This window comes from Neolamprologus brichardi, chromosome 2, assembly GCF_056152115.1.
Source record: "Neolamprologus brichardi isolate AB-2024 chromosome 2, ASM5615211v1, whole genome shotgun sequence".
In the NCBI taxonomy this organism is placed as follows: domain Eukaryota; kingdom Metazoa; phylum Chordata; class Actinopteri; order Cichliformes; family Cichlidae; genus Neolamprologus; species Neolamprologus brichardi.
In genome coordinates, this window is record NC_142105.1 from 25,053,315 (window position 1) to 25,075,992 (window position 22,678).

The 22,678-nt window shown below is 42.0% G+C and overlaps 1 protein-coding gene across 1 annotated transcript in view; it reads right to left on the reverse strand.

Moving 5' to 3' along the window:
* LOC102778355 (uncharacterized) overlaps positions 1–22,678 on the reverse strand; it is a 130,634-nt gene that overhangs the window by 32,012 nt on the left and 75,944 nt on the right. The window contains exons 3-5 of the mRNA XM_087849225.1: positions 5,446–5,490; positions 2,426–2,433; positions 1,168–1,194 (exon numbers count right to left, since the gene is read on the reverse strand). Coding sequence (XP_087705351.1) covers positions 1,168–1,194; positions 2,426–2,433; positions 5,446–5,490 — 80 coding nt within the window. The remainder of the gene's footprint in view (positions 1–1,167; positions 1,195–2,425; positions 2,434–5,445; positions 5,491–22,678) is intronic.

The window sequence follows — 22,678 nt, forward strand, 5'->3', positions numbered from 1 at the left end:
AGCTCCATATCCTCCCTTCACTACCCTACTTGTCAGCTGATTTGAGGTGTTTGTGTTGATTTATTGTGTGTGGTTCTCAAAATGTGGGGCTGTGCATTATGGCCAAACAGATCCACATTGGTCTTGTCTGTTCAAAAAGCACATTTTTCCCAGAGTCTTTGGTTTTTGGTGGGGTTTTTTTTTTGTATTTTTCCAGAAGCAACTTTGCAAATTTAAACCATGCTACAATATTTTTCTTTCTCCCGCAACCCCTAACAAACAAACCATACTTGTCCAGTCTTTTTCTAATTGTACAGTCGTAAAATTTAACATTTAACATGCCGACTGAGGCCTGTAGAGTTTGAGATGCTTTTGTGGTTTTGCTATTTCTCTGAGCACTGCATCGTCTGACCTTGGGGGGGATTGCCGAGACGTCCACTCAGGGAAGACTGTAGCATTGTGCACACTTTTCCAGAAGTCACACTGTTTTGTGTAGGTGTATTCATAAATGGATGATAAGCTAGAAATCACCGTTTCATCTCATAAATTGTGGGAGAAAGAAAAAAGAAAAGAAAAGGTCTAGCTGTCCACTAGAGGCCGCTGTATCTCTGGATAATATTAGGCATGGCTCTGTGTTTTGTGGAAATTGGTAACCTGCTTTCCATTCAGTAGCTATGCATGTACATCGTTGCATTACACCAAGCATATTAAAGCCCAACTAGAAGCTGCAAGCCATGATTGGAGCCTTGTGGATGACTGTTTCACATTGTGGTACGGTTTACACTCCTATGGTTTGTGTTTACTCATGATATCTTAACATTATTGGGCATTTATGTCTACTGCTCTTTATGTTTACTCATATGAGAACTAAACGTGCTGCGTTTCCCCCTGCCAACTGCCTTGGGTTAGTCATATTTCGTGTGATATAACCAGTCTGAGCTTTGTATATCTGTGAGCTTACTTCTCATTTATGAGGCAGGATACATCACTGTTGGTTATTGGTTATGAAGAGGAAGTAATGGAAAGTGTAAATGAGTTAATTTAGTAATTTAGAAAGAAAAAGCAGAGAAGATGACGGGATAGAAAAAGGCAGAATAAATGTGGGGAAAAAGTTAGAACAGATCCAGGCCCAGACACACGAGTAGGTGAAGTGAATAGAGTGACAAGATAAATAAAAATCTAATTTACCGGGTATCCATCCCGTCCAGCCTTGCCCTGGTGAGGTTAGACATTGAAGCATGAAGCATTAATCAAGGCTGAACAGACACTAACAGCTGCACACAACAAACTCACAAAGACCAACATGTAGCCTGGTATCCTACATAATAAAAGGAGACAAGTGGTTAATGATTTAAAGGATTGTGGCTGACTATTTATTTATTCATATAAAATATTGAATTCTTGAATGAAATAATTTACTGTAAATGGAGACTAAATTTGTATTTGGAAACGAATGAACTAGCGAGGACTTAGTCATATTACACCACAGCTTTTGACTCACATTTTCTGGGATTTTTTTTTCTCTCTTCTCATCTGCTCTCAAACATGAACCACGGTTTTAAACTAAAAGCCGCTTGGACACAAAAAATAATTAAAAAACAAAATCAGATCAGTTGTTTTCATTGTGTCTACAGTACCAGCCGCTGCACATTACTTAGATAAACGGCACTGACACATTGCTACTTTGCAGAGTAGCGAGTGACTGGATTACCACACCTTCCCATCAACTTTATGGGATGTAGGCTGTAAGTTTTGGGGGGTCTTTAAGAGAAGACATTGTTTCATGCACGCCTAGTGTGGATCAGATGCAGACCAATCGAACAAATCCCGTTTGGCCGGACATGCTGTTTTTGTTCTGATGTGTCTGGAAGCACGTCACGGTGCGTTTCAGAGCATTTCCAATTCTGCACATCTGATCAGTGCCACATGGGACAATTTAATAAAAAAAAAGACAGAAAAAGAAGGGCATAAAAACTGAAATTGGACATTTAAAATGCAGATGGAAAAAACAAAACAAAAAACATATCAGAAGACAGCTGCATTAGTTTCCACTCTGTACAAGGCTTTGAGTAACGGTGTGTTTTATCTACCTAGTGTGTCAGAGTGTCAGCAGGAGTTACAGTCCCACAGAGGAGAATAACTCACTGCAAATAAGTCACACCTCCCTAACCATCACCATGAAAGACTCAAACGCACAGTCATGGACACCCACATGCACAGGTGGTCCATTTATTGGCGTTCTCTGTGGATGCATGTGCGAGTGAGTCTGTGACAGTTTGTATGTCTGTGAGTGAAAGGATTCCTGGCAACTCCCGCAGTTTGCCGGGCCGTGCACGACGCACAGCGAGGGATGATACAAGGTGGATGCGTGCGCATGCGTGACTGATGTTGAAACCTCTCTTTAGTTTGTTTCCATACTACCTGGATGAGGTGGAATGGTACTTACAGGAAGCCCTGCAACACAAAAGAGAAACCAAGCGTTAGAAAGTAAATGCTACAAGTCTCTACAGACACATGAAGCACAACATGCGAGAGCTGCAGCAGGCTCTGGTTTATATAGCAATCAATTCCTCTGAACAGTGGTCTGCAACAAAAAAAAACAAAAAAAGAAAAAACCTGCACATGCAATGTGGTTCGTTAGATGATGGCTGCAATTAACCACCTAAATACAGTACAGAACAAACATATTAGAGCTGCCGCCAGCGCAGTTTGTGGTGAACCCGTTATGATAAACAGACTGCTGGATAATGAGTCATGTTTTGCATTAGGAAATGAAGTCATGTCAGGACTTTGTTTCTTAAGAAAATAAGGGCGTATTGGATGGCGGAAAAACAGCGAGTAAAAAGGTCGGGGCGTGCTGGCAAACTGTCTGTCCCTTTAAAGTTGTGGGGGGAGAAAAAGAATGAGATGCTTCTGAGATTTCTCCGGGGCAGTCTTTCTGTCGTGATTGAAACGCTCTGATGTTGAGCCTCAGCAGCAAAACTACATTCAGCTTTTCATTCTTTGCCTAACAGAAAACAAAAGTAATGATCAAAGAACTCCTTTTGTTGTTAGTGGCCTTTTTTTTTTTTCTTTTTTTTTTTAATAATCTCCTTAAAGTCCAGGGCTAAGACCAGGAGCACTATTAAATCACTTAAATCCCTACAAAGTGAACGCATCATTAGCAGAATTTTTATTAGCTATTCCTTAATATGCTATCCGATAAAACCGATAGTGATGCTGATTAATGCAGCTTATAGTGTATGATGTCACTTGGGGCTCTGCCACCTTGGCGGCTTCAGTACAGCATACCTCATCAGCATGAGTACGACATCAAACACCAACAAGACTGAAAACAGGCTCTCCATAAAACACACACACAAAAAAATCCTTGTTAACATGAACAGATTCTATTCTGGCCTTGAAGTGGGCTCTTTGATTCAGCAGGAGCTTTGCATACGTAGAGAGAGATGAAAATGCATGTTTTAGGAGCGAGCATGTGTCAAGAAGAGGAGGGAGGCGTTTAGGTTCATGAGGGATGAAAGTTTATCTGTGTCTGGATGCTTCGACGGGGACCTCCCGGGCCAGACGGTTAGGCAAACAAACACACTAGCTTGGAAAGCCACACAGAAAGACAAGCTTTAACTACTGAACTTGGGACAGGTGTGTATATGTGCTTGTAGACTACTGAGAAACAAAGAGACGCAGGAGCAAACATAAGAGAAAAGGAAACAATTTAAAGAAAAAAAACAAACGAGGCATGTAAGAGAGAAGACGACAGCGAGGGCTGATTTTAAGATGCTTAACTACTCTGTCTGCCCTCTTTCCTGTTATTCGTGTTTGTGCGCTCCCTTCTCCACTCTCATTTGTTTTTTTTTTCTCTGAGAGAATGGAGAAAAACCTCTTCTGGCCTTTTTAAATGTTGTCCTGGAGTCATCAGCATCAGGATGGTGAAACAGCCTCTCCATTTCATATACGTACTCGCTCTGAGCCAGGATGCAATGTGAGGATGAGAGACTAAAAAATACAAGCGATAGCCTAAACAGAACCACGACGGCCCTTCAGACACGGACCATCTGCCTCAAATAGGCGTCCACTCTCGGCTGAAACCTTAGCAGCACACATCCTCCAAATCAGGGGTGGGTAATTAATTTTCCCAAGGGTGTGGGCCTCCACAACAGTCCCAGTTTCTTAAATTATTTCCCCACCCCTGCTCGTAATGATGAGGTTTCCATTAAACGGACCCGGAGGACACCCAAAGGGATTTCCACATTTTATGCTAATATAAATTTAGTTAGACAGTAAACTGATTATCGAGATTTGAGACCGGTCACTACAGCTCTCCAAAATCCATTAAAAACACGAGTAAGGTATAATGCTGAAGTGGGTCAGTCCCGCTGAGACCGTAACGCTGCCGTGAACACTTACTAGTCCACCAAATCTGCCACAGCAAATTGACCCTAACAAATCTAATTTCACTTCTTGTTTTTTTTTTTAGTAGTTTCAGAAAATGAGTGAAACTCTGTAAACGGTAAGATTAAGACTTAAGATTTGCATCTCCAAAGAGAACCAAATTGCGCAAACCACACACAGGCCGTTCATGCCAGCAAGAGACTAACACATTGATGGAGTTCACCTTCTGCTGCGATTTCTAGAAAACAGAAATATACTGTTTGGCTGCCCTCTAGAACAGAAATAAAAAAACATGCAATTCCGAGTCGAGATTTATGGGACGTTTTGCTCGACCCGTCACCTAAATGATGGACGTTTGATCAGATAAAATAAAGTAAGCAGACAAGCAGAAAGGGATCACTGATGATCTTTCACTTAGTCACCGTGTTCACAAGAACAGATCCCATCTGTAAACATCCACCTCAGTGATTCACAACCACAATGGAAATTTTATGACAGTGACACATATCCTGCAGGTTTTGATAAAATTGCCTAATACTGTCGTGGAGCCCACTTTTAATAAGAAACATTTAAAAATCGGGATGAGTGAGACTTGCACAACATCCGCTCCATCTTTCACGATGACATTTGCGAAACAAGACTTATGTCCTTGCTCTGTTTTGGTTCCTCGTGGAGTGTTTTTGTGGTTTGGATCGATTGAAAAAGCAGCACCATAATGGTGGGTAGCAATGTTGGCGGGGCAGACTCATTAGGCTCGTACTACAGCAGCTGCTACCGCTCAGCAAGAACGACTGACATCTGGGCAAAGTTAGTGGAACCACATGGCCAGAGTTAGCACTATGTTGGCGCAAATGGAAAGGGACAGGGAGAAGGGCCAACTGAAGCCCATCATCCAGTGGCCTGACTCATGGATCACTGCCTTTGCTGGGCCCTCGCCTCGAACTTACCCAGTCACACAGGAAAAAGACGGATGGTGTGTGAGTGCGATGAAGGAAAAAAAAAAGTGTGTGTCTTCCAGGGAAAGAGGTTAAAAGGAAAAATAAACCGTTAAATGATTTGATGGGCATTACTTACCAGGTTCCCCTCTTCTTCCCATCCTTCCACGTTTTCCTGGAGGCCCTGTGGAAACACAGACAGAGCGATGAATTGCCAAAATCAGCACCGCAGGGATGAGTAGAAAACGACTCAACCTCACTCGCCGTTTCGCTTCTGCTGCTCGAACGCTGTTTGGCATCAAATGCGTACGAGCTGGCAGAGCGCTAAAATGTCAGCGCACACATTGCACATGTAGTTTCAGTTTCAGATGCGAGAAACAAAAATAAAATGACAGAAAAAGATTTCTTTAGAGCTAAATGCACTCTGTGACTTTCAGTTTGGCTGGACAAAGACTTTCATGTGTGTACAAGACTCCCCTCATGTTGGGCGAATATCACATTCATCTCTGGCCTTCATGCAGCAACTTTCCTCTGGTCCTGTTATGATGCAGCCTCCACTGTGACCTTTCTAGTAAAAAGCTTTTTTTGTCATTGTTGGCAAATTCTTGCCAAGCTTGGAAAACTAGGAAGAAAGCTACAGAAGGAACGGGAGATGATGTGAGACGTTAGACCTCATGCTGCTAGAAGACCATGAGTCATTTTCTACACTTCCATTGATTTGCGTCAGTGTCTGCTCGGTGATTTCACAGAGGTACTGTTCTTACAACTAGTGCACTTGATTGCACCCCAAAGAAAAATAGGGTTGTGATCAGGCTCAGAAAGACCACTCAAGCTTCCCATTTGGCTTAAAAGCTGTAGCTAGCCACAAAAGGTTTTCCAAGTTCTCTCCATATGTGCTATGCACCAAGCAGCCAGCTTGGTGCATAGCACACCAGCTTGTAGTCTCTAATTTACACTGCAAATTTTTAGCACAGTTTGCCACAGTGTTATAGCTAATTACATTACACCCAAGCAGAATATTACAGGCTGAGTATATTTTGTGGGCTTATTTATTTAAGTAGAGAGGTCTCAAAGTATTTTCTTCTACATGCTTCATTCACCCATAAGCATATGCATTCACATGTCCGATGTCTTTAAGCTCTTTGTTTAAAATTTACACTCACACTGTGATGTATCCATGAGGGGCAACTTGGGTTTAGGATTCTGGCTAAGGACACTTCAACACGCAGATCGGAGGAGCTACAGTAGGGATTGAACCGATCAGCATGCAAACTGCTTCTTTTTGCCTACTCCCCTATCAGGATATCAGGATAAACTCCTGTCAATGCTGATGCACATCAACTGTGTGGTAGCGGCGAGCGATACTGCAAACAGTGGCGGTCCTAGCCTGTTTGGCGCCCCGGGCGAACACTCCCTCTCCCTATTTTCTTACTCTTCTTATATTTATTGTTTGTGTACTTGAGCTGCTGTAACTGGAGCCTCGTCGTCTCGTCTCTCTCTATACTGGACTGTATGTAGCGGAGATGACAATAAAGTTTACTTTGACTTCAGCAGCGAGCAGGCGCACCAAGGGCTCTCGCGCTCACTTTTCAGGTTTCAAAAAAACATCGACGCAAATTATAAGTCTGTATCATAATGTCTGGTGTTTTCGTGTTTGTTGTTTTGTTTTTATTTTGTTTTATTTTGTGAGTTGGTTATTAGATGCTGCTCCAGCCAGCCAGAGAATCCCCCGCCACCACGCCCTCTCCTTCCTGTGTCGCAAGCAGCAGGCGCACCTCGCAAACGGAGGGCGCCCTTACTCCCAGCAAATGGGCAATAGAAAACCGATCGGTGCCTATGCCATTCCCAATATGTGCTGGCTGATGTCGGGGCAGCATAAGTACGAACAATTATTTATTTATTTTTGCCGATGCCTGTGATGCCGCCCCCCACCACGATGCCGCCCCAGGCAACCGCCGTGTCGCCTGTATCAAAAACCGCTACTGACTGCAAATATAAGCATCGATCTGATACTGATCACTAAATCACTTTGGTTTTTCCTTTTCACAATAATGAGTTACTACAATAAAACACACCTTTCAGTTTTTCCATGCATTCTGAAACTTGGAGACCTGAAATGTAAGGGGCTGTCCCTCACTGAGCCTGGTTCTGCCGGAGGTCTCTTCTTGTTAAAAGGGAGTTTCCTTCCCACTGTGCTTGCTCATAGGGTATCATGTGATTGTTAAAGTTCTCTCTCTATTATTGATGTGTCTTTACCTTACAGTATAAAGCACCTTGAGGCGACTGTTGTCATTTGGTGCTATATACCAAAGTGCTTGCTCATAGGGGTCATATGATCGTTGGGTTTTTCTGTGGGTGATTTGGTGGTGTATAAACAAAACTGAATTGAACTGAATTAAATGTGCTTGTCCCTAAAATACTCTGGGTCAGCTTCTTTTGTTTCATTGCGCCATAGGCTATAAATCAAAAACACATGACAGTCAGCACAAAAAGGTTCAGACATTTTTCACAGTGCATGTTTGAGGTTGTTTCTTTTTTTCCTCTCAAATAAATGAAATACATTTAACACAGTTCAGTGGCTACAAACTGAAAAAAAAAAGATTGCTCAGTTGGTGCTAGTATTGATCCGATACAAATATCAGCACTGGTATTGATAATATCGATATTCGTAATCCACTTCTACTGTGTGATAGTCAACCATAAAGCGGATGTGTCCTGAGAGCAGCTCCCATGCACTCTGCAATTTCAGTTTAATATTTCTCTTACGTTGGGGACATGCTAGCCACAGGTTTGTCTAACACACAGTTGAATGTTCACTCCATTTCCTCCTGTAACATTAAAAGCGTTCTTCCATTTGCGCAACATCTCTAAAATACGAAATATCCTGTCTCAGAGTGACGCTGAAAAACTAGTTCATGCATTTATTACTTCCAGGCTGGACTACTGCAATTCATTATTATCAGGATGTCCAAAAAACTCACTGAAAAGCCTTCAGCTAATCCAAAATGCTGCAGCAAGAGTACTGACAGGGACTAGAAAGAGAGAGCATATTTCTCCTGTTTTGGCTTCCCTTCATTGGCTTCCTGTTAAATCCAGAATTGAATTCAAAATCCTGCTCCTCACATACAAGGTCTTAAATAATCAGGCCCCATCTTATCTTAATGACCTTGTAGTACCATATCACCCTATTAGAGCACTTCGCTCCCGCTCTGCAGGCCTACTTGTTGTTCCTAGAGTATTTAAAAGTAGAATGGGAGGGAGAGCCTTCAGTTTTCAGGCCCCTCTTCTGTGAAACCAGCTTCCAGTTTGGATTCGGGAGACAGACACTATCTCTACTTTTAAGATTAGACTTAAAACTTTCCTTTTTGCTAAAGCATATAGTTAGGGCTGGACCAGGTGACCCTGAATCCTCCCTTAGTTATGCTGCAATAGACGTAGGCTGCCAGGGGATTCCCATGACGCATTGAGTTTTTCCTTTCCAGTCACCTTTCTCACTCACTATGTATAAATAGACTTCTCTGCATTGAATCATATCTGTTATTAACCTCTGTCTCTCTTCCACAGCATGTCTTTTATCCTGTCTTCCTTCTCTCACCCCAACCGGTCGCAGCAGATGGCCGCCCCTCCCTGAGCCTGGTTCTGCCGGAGGTTTCTTCCTGTTAAAAGGGAGTTTTTCCTTCCCACTGTTGCCAAAGTGCTTGCTCATAGGGGGTCATATGATTGTTGGGTTTTTCTCTGTATCTATGAAGCACCTTGAGGCGACTTTTGTTGTGATTTGGTGCTATATAATATTGAATTGAATTGAATTGAATTGAAAACACCAAAAAAAATTCTGAATAAACTTCAGAGTATGTCAATACTACTGCTGGGTCGGGTATGAGGAGGCAATAGGAGCTGAAAGAATGTGTCAAGAGAGGCATCAGAAGGAAAGAATTACTCTTTGGAGCTTGTGAGAAGTATTTGATATATTTTGTTGGTAGATCATCGAGAGTATTTTATTTTAAAAGCCCAAAAACACTGACAGGCGTCCTTTACATGTCATTATTCACCTTACTGAAGCAGCAATGTTAAATATTTTTGTGAACTTACTGCCTATTTTAAGTAATAGGAAAACATTCTTAATCGAGTCACACGTTCTGATGTAACTTTTTGAGGTTCTTCTCAAACCTGCGAGACAAGATGGAAGAAGAAGAAGAATGATAATAATCAGAATAAATAAACTCTGGACTTTGACTTACTTGTCCAGTATTGTTTTTTTCTAATCTAAACGGGGTTATTCTAGTATCAAAAATCTTTATACTCGGCTGTATACACCATGTGCTTACACACCATTCTGCATTTAATCATTAATTGTTGTTCATCTCTAGCTCTCTTCCACAGTGTGTCTTCCTCCCCTTACTCCCAGCACCAGAATCACCCTGCATGAGCCTGGTTCTGCTGGAGGTTTCTTCCTGCTAAAAGGGAGCTTTTCCTTCCCACTGTCGCCAAGCACATGCTCACAGGGAGTCGTTTGATTGACACAGGACTTATGGTAGCCTCAAAACAATCAATTTCTTTCTGCTGCATGTCAAAACTTGTTTTCATCAACCTCTCTGTGAAAAATAAATTCTGCTTGTTCTAAAAATTAATCTCAAAAGGCAAATCTGCCGTCAATTTACTGCACAGGATCCAGACATGGCAAGAAAACAGGGCAGCTAAAGTAACAAGTAAGCCTTCAGCTTGCTTTCCCATGGTTTAAAACCCTTCTGTGGGCAACACCTCACTTCTTCTGTCTTTTGTTCCATGTGACCGTCCTCCCCTGCTCTCATAGTGAAATCAGAACCACACTGGTTCCACATAAATGGCTCTGAGCATGTTTTCTATTGTCATTATTGGGGGTATTGTAGTGGCCTAATCACTTCCTGACTCTGCCAGCCCTTTCAAGGAGACCTCAATCATGGTCTCCCACCTCCTACTCATGTCTGCCTCTCCTACTTTCATCCTCCTTAATGCAACAGCAATGAGCTATTAATGACACTGGAACTCTGGGATTGAAGGAATAGTAAAAAAAAAAGAAAGAAAAAAAGTAATAACTTTAATTAAAGAAATGAAGATTGACCCTTTTTTTAAGTGCTCAACTAAATCATATTTTTATGCTGTATGTAAGTGATTCCATTTGGCATTTTAAGCTCCCACAGGATTTTGCTGGCTAACTAAAAAAACAAAACAAAGAATAACAAAGGAAACTGAGTGGGCTACAGCTGTGCACCCACTGCACTGACTCTCATTTAAAATTTATGTTTGAACAGTTTTACACTTTTAACACCTCTACACCTTCAAACCTCAGGCACAGATGCCAGCCGTGTTCTAATAGCCTCCATATTTCACAGTGGGCTTGACTTCCCCTTCCTCAGCCTCCACCGTCATAAACAGGAGTGGGAGATGCTAGAGTAAGCCCAAGGCCTCCGAAAAGAGACTAGATGGAGAGAGATGCTAGATGGCAAGTTGGAAAAGCTGAAAAAGCTGGAAACAGGGAGACAGGAATGTGCATGGGAGTGATGGGATGGGGAGGAAAGACCAGGAGGTAGAGAAATTAGATGGGAAGGACAGAGAAAGAGAGCCTTACAGATATAAGAAAAACGACAGAGGAAAGGATTGGCAGACAAAACGAAGTCAGCAGGCATCGACGGATGAATGCTTTCACAACTCTTGCACGTACATTGTCTTTGGGTGCATAAAATTCTTCCTTAACCAAGCACATACTTCATAAGATATGGGTCACCACGGGCCATGCCTGCTCTACCTTTCTTTGAGACTTGAAAGGTGGCCGTCTGCATGTCGACAAGTTAGTGGCCAAACACTGGAGGGGCAGGCGTCAGAGTGACTGAAATGTGGGAGCGTGATTAGTCCTGAGTGGCATAGTTGAGGGGGAATTGTGGCGGGTGATGACAAGCTGATGTAGGACTAGATTGACTGAAGGAATTAATGGGAAAAGCAGCAGGGCTGGAGAGCAGAGTGTCGGCATGTGTGAAAGCAGTTCAGATTCCTGCTCTAGAACAGCGAGGTGAGCGCATATCGGCTGAGATGCAAACAAATGGCCGTGGCTTGACTTGGATTTCAGCTCTGTCTTTCTGTTTCACTGTGGCATTTCTGGGTCAGCTGAGGTGAAAGGAGTTGAAAATGTCCTACGGGTCTGCAAGGATACTCTTCAATCTGGTAGAGTCAGCAATTTTGAGGTTATTGGAATAATCACATGTAAAAAAAAATCTCAGCAGGTATCATCCAGTCAAAGTGTGCAAGGCATGAAACAGAAAGGTTGTGCAGGCAAATGTAAAGTTTAAATGTAAAGCAGATTAAAAACAAGTCTAAAACAATGAAAAATCAAGTATCACACATGTACTCCTGGGTGACATTCTGGTTCCAACCTCCATATGTCGACTTGTGTTGTTATTTCAAAGTGGAAACATGCTCATTATGTCATTTAAGCAATGCTGCACCAACTCCACGAAGTGATAACAGCCTATTGAGCCTACAACTAGGTGCAGGCAGTGATGACAAATTATAATGATGATTTAATGGGATGATAACACACAAAAGCAGGTTTTCATTATACTCTTTAGAGGTCTAGGTTGCTAACTGACTAAAAGATGACTGTACAACTCCAAGACAAAGCAGCAATACATTTCCCAGAGTGACTGGCTGATTTGCACACTGTAAAACAGATGGGAGGATGCTAAACAAACAGACGTATGGGATTAAGGTAGAAAAAATGTGAACTAAATGTGTAATACTGGATATTTAGGAAATAAGGCTACATGTAAACATGTGTGCAGATTTCTTTAAGAAATGCACAAAAACACGCATGAGCTCACTCAGCTGAGCACATGTTAAGAAATCCCTGGGAACAGCACGATAACACGGAAACATACAACGAACTTCATTTGAACTGCAGATAAGTGCGCGTGTGTGTATGTGCACGCTCGCCCGAAGCGCTCGAACTCAAGCTCCACACAAGGAGCATTCAAGGTTTGACCGGGAGACCACAAGTGAGCCAATACCCCCCTCGGAGTGTCTATGTGTGTGAGAGAATGTCAGAAACCAGTGAAAAACAAACACATGGATCTCTGTTTAGATACAGCATCCTTCTCAAGTCTTCACTCAGTATCTTTCAGGAAGCCACTAAAGATTGACCAATACTGAACATCACATCCTGTGGGTAAGCTCGCACGCACGCACGCACGCACACACACACACACAAATCCAAAATTCCTGCTGATAAGGGAAATCGACCTGAGCGGCGTCGTAGGCCAGTTTTCCATCAACGTTTTTACAGGTTGTAAAAGCTATTTAAACCCACCGTGGTCTCAAATCAACAAAACATACACGCCAGTCCATCTTCTACTCCTCTACTCCTGTTTGTTTCTCATAGCTGAAGTTTGGCACGATCGAGCTACTGTGACATTTCTCGGAAAGAGGGAGCTATTCGAGAGAATAAAGTGTACAATGTTTGAGAACTGAGCCCACCTTATCTTTGTTAAGGTCCTATTTTGTTTAACCTAGGTTGGATCAACAAGAGCTAACTAAAATCCATCCATCCACCTTCCCCACACACACAAATATGGGAAAATTAAATTTAGTGCAAAGAACGGGAAAAGTGGGCTGGACATCTCGAGAGGAAAGTCGAAAAGGTCTGTTTCTTGCTTTCATAATAGCTTTAGGTAATGAACCTACAGCATATCATCTCTTGATTTTGCAGTTCAAACAAAAGACGCGCCAGAGATGAATAATCACTAATGATAGATTTTTTCCATCTTTTGTTACAATCATGAAAACTTTGAAGAGGTTTTTCTGTGCAGATACCTGAATTTTCTACACATGCTGGTGAGTTAAAATCACCTTAAGCCAAATTTTGACCACATTTGTAGAAATGCTGACACTAATATCGCAACACTTGACTCAAGATTATACTTGCAAAATATGTTTATAGCAACTAAACGAACTGTTTCCCCTTTTGTCAAAGACAGAATTGATGGTCTCATAAGGCGAGGTTAAGTGCCGTCGCTGCAAACCAATACTGACATCAGGCACGATTGCGAGGATTCCCCAGTTTCGCAGAAATGTGGACAGCTGTTGAGCTTCTTTGCCCGAAACAAAACTACTTGTCTCTGTCGTCTCCTGATCCGTCCACGTTCGTGTTTGTCCAAGTTTTGTTCCAGCAAGCTGGAGGACACATGCTGTGGGTGTAAACAGCTACAAAAAGACAAAAAGACAACGGATGTGAATCACGTAATGATGATTCATTCACCAGCTGCCCCGCATCTCTCTTGTTCTGGGTCAGGCGAGGTTCAGTGGCTCAGTCTGGGTTCATGAATATCCGATCTCATAGTGGGTACAATCAGATATCCAAATCAAGCAGGAAAAATAGTTAGAAAATTCCAATTCAAACCTATTAAATCTTGTTGTGACAGATATCATAACAACCTTGCATATCATATATATGTGCAAACGATTACTTAATATTCTTGTTAGTTTAGTCAGAGAAAACTATTATTTCTGTTCGCAATCATTTATTTTTTTATGGCTGTTCTGGAACCAGCAACAAAGACCCCAGTATGGACACAGCTAAAAGCGGGCTTCCAGTAGCTTCAGTTAATTAAATCTCACAGGCAATTTAATACATAAAAATATCCAATAAGTTCATTTTTCATGTGCTGCAGCCTCATGTTGTTTGCCACTGATGCCGTGGAGATCTCACGTAACAAGTCATAAAGTAACCTCACCCCATGGTTCTGCCTGCACTGGAACCACACCCTTCATTCATGTTAGTAAAGTTTTGGCAGTGTTTCATAAAGCTCAAGAAATATTACCAAAATATTAAAACGGATCAGCAAGTAATATATATTAAACTAAACATTTTAAAGCTTACATGCATTGTTGTTATTAATTTTGATGTTTTTTCCTCCTCAACAGTGGGGAAAATACACATTATTCCTAGATCTTAGGGTCCCTCCCATCTACCAATCCCACTTCAATCCCTGTTTATGGGGTACAGAAGTGAGCAAACATCACTGACTACTGTCAGAAAGAAGATGAAAATGGGGTATAAGTGTTCATGTTTCTTATTAGTTTGTGGTTTTGGGGGATTGTTTAGAGCTTTTTTGTGAATTACTTTCATGCTTTTAGTTTTTGAGTTTCTGAAGTCTTCCCCAGCATTTCAGTTAGTGTGAAGCTGTTGTGTGTTGCTGTGTTTGTCTACCCTTTTCTGTTTTATTTTGCTTTTTTTTTTTTCTATGCCTTGTCCTGCCACCTATTACCTCTCCTCTCCTTATCGGCGTATATATATGTTGTCTGAGTCTTCCCTTACCCTTTGTTGTGCTGTTTCTTAATGCTGTGTGTATTCCCTGTGCTCTGTGGTTTCTGGTGTTTCGATTTCATGCCCCTGTTCAGTGTTGCGTTTTGGACTTTATTTTTGCCTGACGGCATTCAAGCTGATTTTTTTGAGTTACTCCTGTTTCTCCAGGTCGACATCCTGTCTGCCACACAGCCTTTCCTTGACAAGAAAAGTAGGAAGTGTGAACAGTGAGCTATATATAAGGCTGGATGTATATAAGAAGGTGTCAACGGAGTTATCAGGTTGCACTGAACTCAACTATACACTGCTGATGTACCAGGATTGCTGGCTGAGCTGGACTTTCTGGCATGACGTTGCCACAAACCTCTTGTTTTACACCAAAGTCCACCATTTTAAAGCAAATGTACAAAAAATGTCCCTCATATTCCAAAGCTTAGTACAAATGGTTTTAAGAAATAATTTTATTCTTGGAATTCCTTCAGATAAGACAGCAAGTCGTAAGCAGGGTAAGCAGTGTAAGAACTGTTGTTGGAAGTCTTACCAGATGATGAACAGCCTGAATCACATCAGTAATACAAACCTCTTGTGGATTAAATTGTCTTTATAAAACTTGTCTGCCTCTCATGTGGGTTGAACTTTGGCTCTGCAACTGTTGATATGTGGTTAGAGAGAGATGCTAGTAAACATCTCTCTGGTATTCAAGCAAAGGTCATCTTTGATTGGGAAATAAGATGCGGCAGAGTTTCGGCTTTTGTGTTTGAGTTTCTGCAAGTGTTGCGTGGCAGCAGAGCGTCTTTCTCTGAGTATGTTTGTGTGAAGGACTGGATGCCTGCTTCACGCCCATGAGTGTGATCAACATATAGTTTTCTTAGCACGCTCCGTCAAAGCTGAGTGACGCCGCTGTAAACCTGCATGCGAGCTATGTATGTATGCATGCTCTTAAAGCTGCAGGGTTGTTTAGTTGTCTGCTGCATTATTCATTTTGCCCTAACGAGCTCAATCTCTAAAAACTCATCAGGTTGGCACTGATGTGGGTTCGCATAATCCCTGACAGGTCATTTGTGTTTTTAGGGTGACACGGTGTATACTTGTAGAGAACTTTGATTACGTGTTTATATTTGTTTGAAAGTGCGCACAGGTTGGAGAGGAAGACACAAAGGAGCTCTGCGCTGGATCTGCCGCTGCGATGTCTGGCAGGTGGTTTGTGTTGAGCGCTGGGCTGGTGCTGAAAGGCCGCCTGGGCATTTATCGTGTGACACACCTAATGAGACGTGAAGGCAGGGACGGGACTGCCCCACACAGAGAATGATGCAGTCAAAACAATGACAGTATCCTTGCAAAAACACAGGCAGCCCCAACCAAGCATAGCGAATACGTCAGATCACAACAAAGAAGACCAAAGCACCCAAAGTTCAGCAGACAGAGGACAGAGCTTTTGCCTTTAGGTGCTACCAGATGTATTTACATACAGGCACAAACTAAGGCCAGAAAGGCAATGGAGGGGTGGAATTTTTTTTTTCCCCACTTTTTGGAAACGTTTTTTTCATCTCAAGAAAATGTTTACGATGAGCATGATGAAAAATATCATCTCATAACTCATTGCCTGAGTAAATAATGGCCACATGATAGCACATGACAGTAACGTAAACTGAAGAAATATTGTTTTTACGTTTTTGTAGATTTTATATTACAAAACTTAGGGAGGATGCAGATTTGTCGCTATGGCAACTGCTTTTTAATTTTCACATTGCGTCTGGCTTGTAAAATATTAAAAACTGATGCCAGCAGCAACAAATAAGTAAACCTCTAGGCTAATGACGCCTCCAAAAGGAGTTGGAGTCAAGTGATGTAATTCAGGGGTTGTGACTGAAAGTGTGGGTTTAGAGGTAAAAGCCTTGATGTAAAGAAAGGCATACAAAGGATGAAATCAGCTGTCCTCAAGACTGATGGGTGTAAACAATGCCTTGATCACAGCTTGAAAGGGCTAAATTCTTCTAAAGACCGCCCGTCTACAAATGGGGGAAATTCAGCGCTCTTGCTACTCTCGCTAAGAGTGGACATCCTGCAAAGCTTACAAAGAGTAAAACACGCAACCCTGAAAGAGGTGAAGACCTGAAGAAACGGTGAATACGAGTCCCACAAAAACCATGGCAACACATGTCAAGTTTGAAAAAGACAGGCTGGATATTTCATAGCACTTCTGGGACGGGGTTTTTGTGTATGTCCTTCCAACATTATCATTCAAAAAAGGCACAGATACCAAGCCAAAGGTTGTGAGTTAGGAGATGCAGGTCTTTACTGTTAAAAAGCAAGCAGATAGTAAACAGCATATCTGATATTACCAATACAGACTTTAACATAAGGATTGTGCCTCAAATATACAAAGTATCAGGACTCCTTTCAGCGCATTTGGACAACAGTTTTTGAAGATAAAAGTTTCAGACTCTTTAACGTGACAAACATCAACAGCATCAGTGTGTTCAGTGGTAGTTTGACGGGGTTATTTTTGAAGTGTTGGTTTCGTCCGGGGCCAGCCAATGGTGAACGGTGGTCTGTAACAGGATAAAAACTCTCTTTTATCTTTGTAGCCTTTATTCATTCATAAAATGTGGTTCTAGTTTCTGGAAGTTCTGGAACATGTTAGGGCAAAACTGGAGACCCGGGCATGGGGAGCGCGGGGGTGGGTCTTAAAGTGCGGAGGCATAAAGAGAAAATCGCAATAATCACCATGAATACTCCAGTATTTATGTGTGTGTGTGTGTACACCATGGTTGAGGAAACATGGTGTGAATGTTCAAAAGGCAGCTTAACTCCTGCTTTAACAATTATCTTATTGCAAAAGGCTTCCACCTTCTGTCGTTCCCACAGCTTTCTTCAAATTTCTTCAAGCCCTGCATATCTGTGCAGTTCCAACCATTTGAAAGCAGTTTCTAATTTTCACCATTATTTCCACCTCTCTTCTTTTTCGTTACAGGTGTTTCACACCTATTGCCCTTAGACCTTACCCTTGAGCTAGGTCCTCTGTCTGGTTTGCGCTTCCTCTTTTCTTAAACCTGAAATAGACAGGCCAATTACAGCTACTTTGGAAACCAAGGTGAGAGCGTGTAGATTACACAGTCATGACTGGGCATGCTGAACCCGGCTTTGTGAAGGAACTGAGAATGGGCATCTGGATCTAAGAAGAAGTGGTGCATTCACAGTCCCTGTGGGTTTTTTTTAAGTTATCTGGTTTTTTTTTGTTGTTTTATATGTAAAATTATATGAAAAATACAAAATGTTTTCTATGCAGTCCTGTGAAAAACAAAGTAAGGATTCAATATCTTTACATAACTTGAATAACCTCAAAGCTCTCTTAACGTCCCATCACAGCAGTCAGGTTCACTCTTTCCTTTTTCAGCCATACTGATATATATCTACTGCTTTGTTTGGGCTTATTGGCTTGCTGCATGACCCAACTTTGTCCAAGCTTTAACTGTCCGACAGATGACCTGACATTTGACTCTAGAATACTTTGAGAAGTCCCTCCACTACTGTGCTTAACAGTTAGTATGAGATATCCGTGCTAATATTCTCCATTTAGTTTTTGACAAACCAGTGAATTATGTCCCAACATCTCCACTTTGGTCTCATCTTTACAAAGTTTTCTTTTTCTAATTGTGCCGTCATGAAATTTAACATTTAACATGCCAACTGAAGCTAGTGGACTTGAAGATGAAGCTCTGGAGGTTTTTTTTGCAAATTGCACGGTCTGACCTTGGTGTGAATTTGATGGGATGTCGATTCAGGGAAGATGGTGGCATGGTGTTACCACACACCTGAATGTAGTTTCTCTGCCTGGGTGGTCTGACCTTGCAGTGAATTTCTGCTTTTATAGAGGTGGTCACACTTGCTGATGACCAGTTCATAAAGTGCATTTGATTAACAGCGACTAACTGCTTCTTACATTCTCTGCTGATGGGCTTCACGTGCAAAGTATTAAGAGTGTACTTTTACTTGTACATAGAAATTTGCCGTCAGATCTCCTCCTCCGACTACCCAAGTGGTTTGCCAGATTCCACACTTGCTTTATTTGAGGACCTTACTAAGTTAATAGCAGGGTGAATGTACTGATTAGAAGCTGAATATTTGACCCTACTTATATTGTTACATTTAATCTAACTTTCTTCATCCCTCACTCTTTTTCACGTATACAGTAAGTTCATCAGCAGCATGTGTTCTGTACATTTCCAATCTCCATGACTTCACCAGCAATGATATGTGACCTGCTCTATTTGCCAATATCCTGTCTTGGGTCTCATAGTAATTCCATCCCAGTGAACAAACCTTCTCTGTCAACCCAACCTGACTTAAGTAAAGAACCCATGATGCTATCTGACACATGGATGAATCAAGAATAATCAGCGTTATTGTGAAATTAAAGCTCATAGCCAAACAGACACACTGTGATTGATTACAAGGAGCAGTTCCCAAATGAAGGCGAAAGAAAAAAAAAAGTCAGATAGAGGAATAAAGAAAACTGCAGACTTACAGGCTTTCTGACAAGAAAATGTCCATGTTTGATGTGATTCACAGTGCTCCAAAAACTCAGGGGAAATGTGTAAATATGTAGGACTTGTAGAGGTCTTGGTTTTGCATACTGGGCACACTGTACTAATTCTGCACATTTACACTCAATTTATGTGCACACACACGTTAAGCAGTGCACAAAGGATCTCTAAAAGCATGCACTGTTGGTATGTGAAGGCTCACTACTTTTCAATGCCCTGTGCAGCTGCAATGCTGTCAAAACTACTTTGGGGGCCTTAAACTCATAGCGATATATATTCTGTGGTCTCCTGCTCAATCATAATCTGCATAAATACATTTTTCAATACAAGAGAGAAAATACTGGACTTTTCCAGTTACAGTATATACGTTCTTTTCCCATCCCACTTCTGCAGGTCCAGGTCGCTGAGGTCTACGCAGAGAAGCCTAGACCTGTCTCTCTACACAGCCAGCTTCTCCAGCTCATTCATTGGAACAAGCCAGATGTCAGGGCAGGAACAGAGACTGAGCAGTAAATGGACAATTTTGCTTTCACACTCTCTCTTCAATGGATTGATGCACCATCCCATCACTGCAGACACTGCACCACTCGTCTTGTGAAACTCTTCTCGTGGGTGCATTGTGGATTGGGTAGCAATCAAGGGTGAAGACAACAGCCAAAACAGCAAGATGTTTCAGATTATAAATAATTATTCCTTTTACTGCATGTTCATTTTTTTTTCTTTTCTACTACTTGAGCATTCGAGGCACTTTTACAACATGCACCATTTACCGATTCACACACATTCATGCAAGCACTTTTTTCTACTTCTAAGTGCTTTTCTATCTAACGCCCGTGCTCCAATGAACGCATCAGAGAGCAACTTGGAGTTCAGGATCTTGCCCAAGGACACTTTGGCATGCAGACTGGAGCAGCCAGAGCTCAAACCATCAAACTTCCAGTTAGCAGATGACCTGCTTTACCTCCTGAGCTACAACCACCTCATAAATCAACACAAAACATGTTATAATGGCTAAATACACTTTTTAAAACACCCTAATGTGTCTCTATATTAAAACTTCAGGATCAACTCCCAGGAGTAGTGATTTTTATTTTTTAAAACCGTAACTAGATCAAGAAAACTCAGACTGAAGTTCACCTTTATTGGGTCAGAGTTTCATGTCATGGGAGCGCCTGTTGCAGCCCGTTGGGACACGAACTTCGTCAGTCACTTACGTCAGTAGCGCTGCCTCTGTGATCGCTCATAAACACCTTAGGATTTCTAAACAAGAGCTCTCAGCTGCTTCTTCGAAGATCATCATCTCTTTATTTCAGATTTATACAGGTGGGTGCAAGGAGGCTATCACTTCACGCTGCCGTCACCGCGGGGTTTCTGAGTGCCCCTCACTCTCATTTCGCTACTGTGAGATCTCAGAGTTGGGACAGCGTGGTGCGTCTATGCTTGTGTGTTGTGTCGTATGGTGTGTTGTGAAGTCCTTTCCTGTGGCAGGTGCAGACTTGCCCCAGTGTGAACTTCATGGGTAGGGTGTCATGCGTCACTTTATCCGGTTGGTGGCTGCCATTTTAGGTCCAATCAGCTGCTCGAGTTCCTGGGGCCTGAACATGGCTGGGATGGCTGTCGAGCCTTTAACACAGTTGGTGATAGACTGGGATCAGTCTGATGTTTCAGCCTGTTGTGAGTTTACTTACAGTCATTCAAACACTCACCATGGATAAGATCACTTTCAATAAATATATGTTAGGAATATATGGAGTTTTGCATTTCTTTGAGCAGACGGCTCTATTAGAGAGTCCACCACCAGATTTGCAAGTGAAGATCTTTACAGAGTGTCAGTGTGCGTGTTGAACTTTGCTAATGTGTGTGAGCTCGGCAGCTGCAACTGTGATAGATGGCTGACACAGCTGATATGCCTGATAGGCTTCATGTGCAGTGATGAAAGTTAAACACAGCTGGGAGAGGTATGTGCCATTCAACGCTGTAGACCAATCGCATCTCTGTGTGCGCATTCATAACAAAGTGACCTTGCATAGGAGTTAAGATGGAGCACGTTCATATAAAAGATAGGAGACAACAGCTGCAGAGAGCATTCGTTTAGCTCGTCTAATGCCACACCAAATCATCGTGTCGTGATTATTCGCTCTATATAAAGCGCTGTTTCTTTTGGCTTAATAGGATTCTCTTCTTTACACCAAAGATGAAAACCGACCCGCCGTTCGCTCTCCTGCTGCGCCACCTTCTTGCCAAGCCACCTCAGCCCAGCTGCTGCTGGCCTAAAATCCAACAAACTCCCACATTTGCGAGCTTGCCAACATGTGAGCGTGAGCAAAAAAAAATAAAATAAGAGGAGCTGTATATTTAATCATAAAAGCCCTCATCTGGATATCAGAACATAATTTAATGATCCTTCTCAGTGGAGCAAAACTGGCCCAACATGGAAACTGATTACGGTCTGAAACCATGCTGATGTGCTGCCCTAGAGTAGGGCGTGCTTTATGTTTCAGCATTTGGCTGCCAGGTCAAGTGGAAGAAACCGCTTGTGGTTGTAACGCCCCTCTGACCAACAGACAGGTTCTTGGATTAAGCTGGAGTCCCAGATCAACAGGCGTTGCGGGTAAACTGATATGTCAGAACAAGAAATACATTTTGTGGTCACTTTGAAAGTGATTTAGGACCCTTGTCATCTGCTCCAAGAAGTAGCGCTTTCAAAATGTTTCATACTCACAGAAAGGTGCCTGTCTCATAAATCGGTCAGAGGAGGTTTATGGTAAAACTAACTAACTGGGTTTTTCAAACAATGGAGGCTTTGTCTGAATACACCTGACTGTAGCTGAGCCAATATGGCCTTAAACAAAACCAAATACGGTCAAACGGCACTTACAGCACATTTCTCCTCTGTGAATCAACCTTCTGTTAAAGGAATTTCCTAACAGATCCATTGTTGGAGGAAATTACGGGTGCAACAAGGGAACAATTGTTTCAAATTCACCCTGCTTGTTTAAAAAAAAAGAAAGAACAAAAAAGACAGATTTTGGCAAACTATACTGTATTTTTCTATATAGATTTGCACATGTCAGTAAAGCGCTGTGCCTTTTTCCCATTTTCCCAAGAAAATTTAAAAACAAAAGTAATGAAGGGAGGCTCGAGAGGACGAATGATGAATCAGTGCAAACACACAAATAGCTACTGTCAGTCTGGTAAGAATAATTAAAGAACAGAGCAAAAAAAGAGGAAGAAAACATAGCAGAAAGATGTACCAAGGATCACAGGATAAATCGTTTTGTAAAGAAGGAGCAGATGAAAAGTTTATAGATTTGACTTTTCACAGCTTAACCACCCCGGAGGATAGATAAGAGCTCCCTCTGGATAGTCGCAGAAAAAGGGAGGGAGATAACAAATGAATGCACTAGAGAGAGGGGCAACACTAGATCTTGAGAAGCTGTTTTTGTTTCCCCGCCATTTTTCATCCTCTCATCCATCCATGTCTGGCCGTTTTA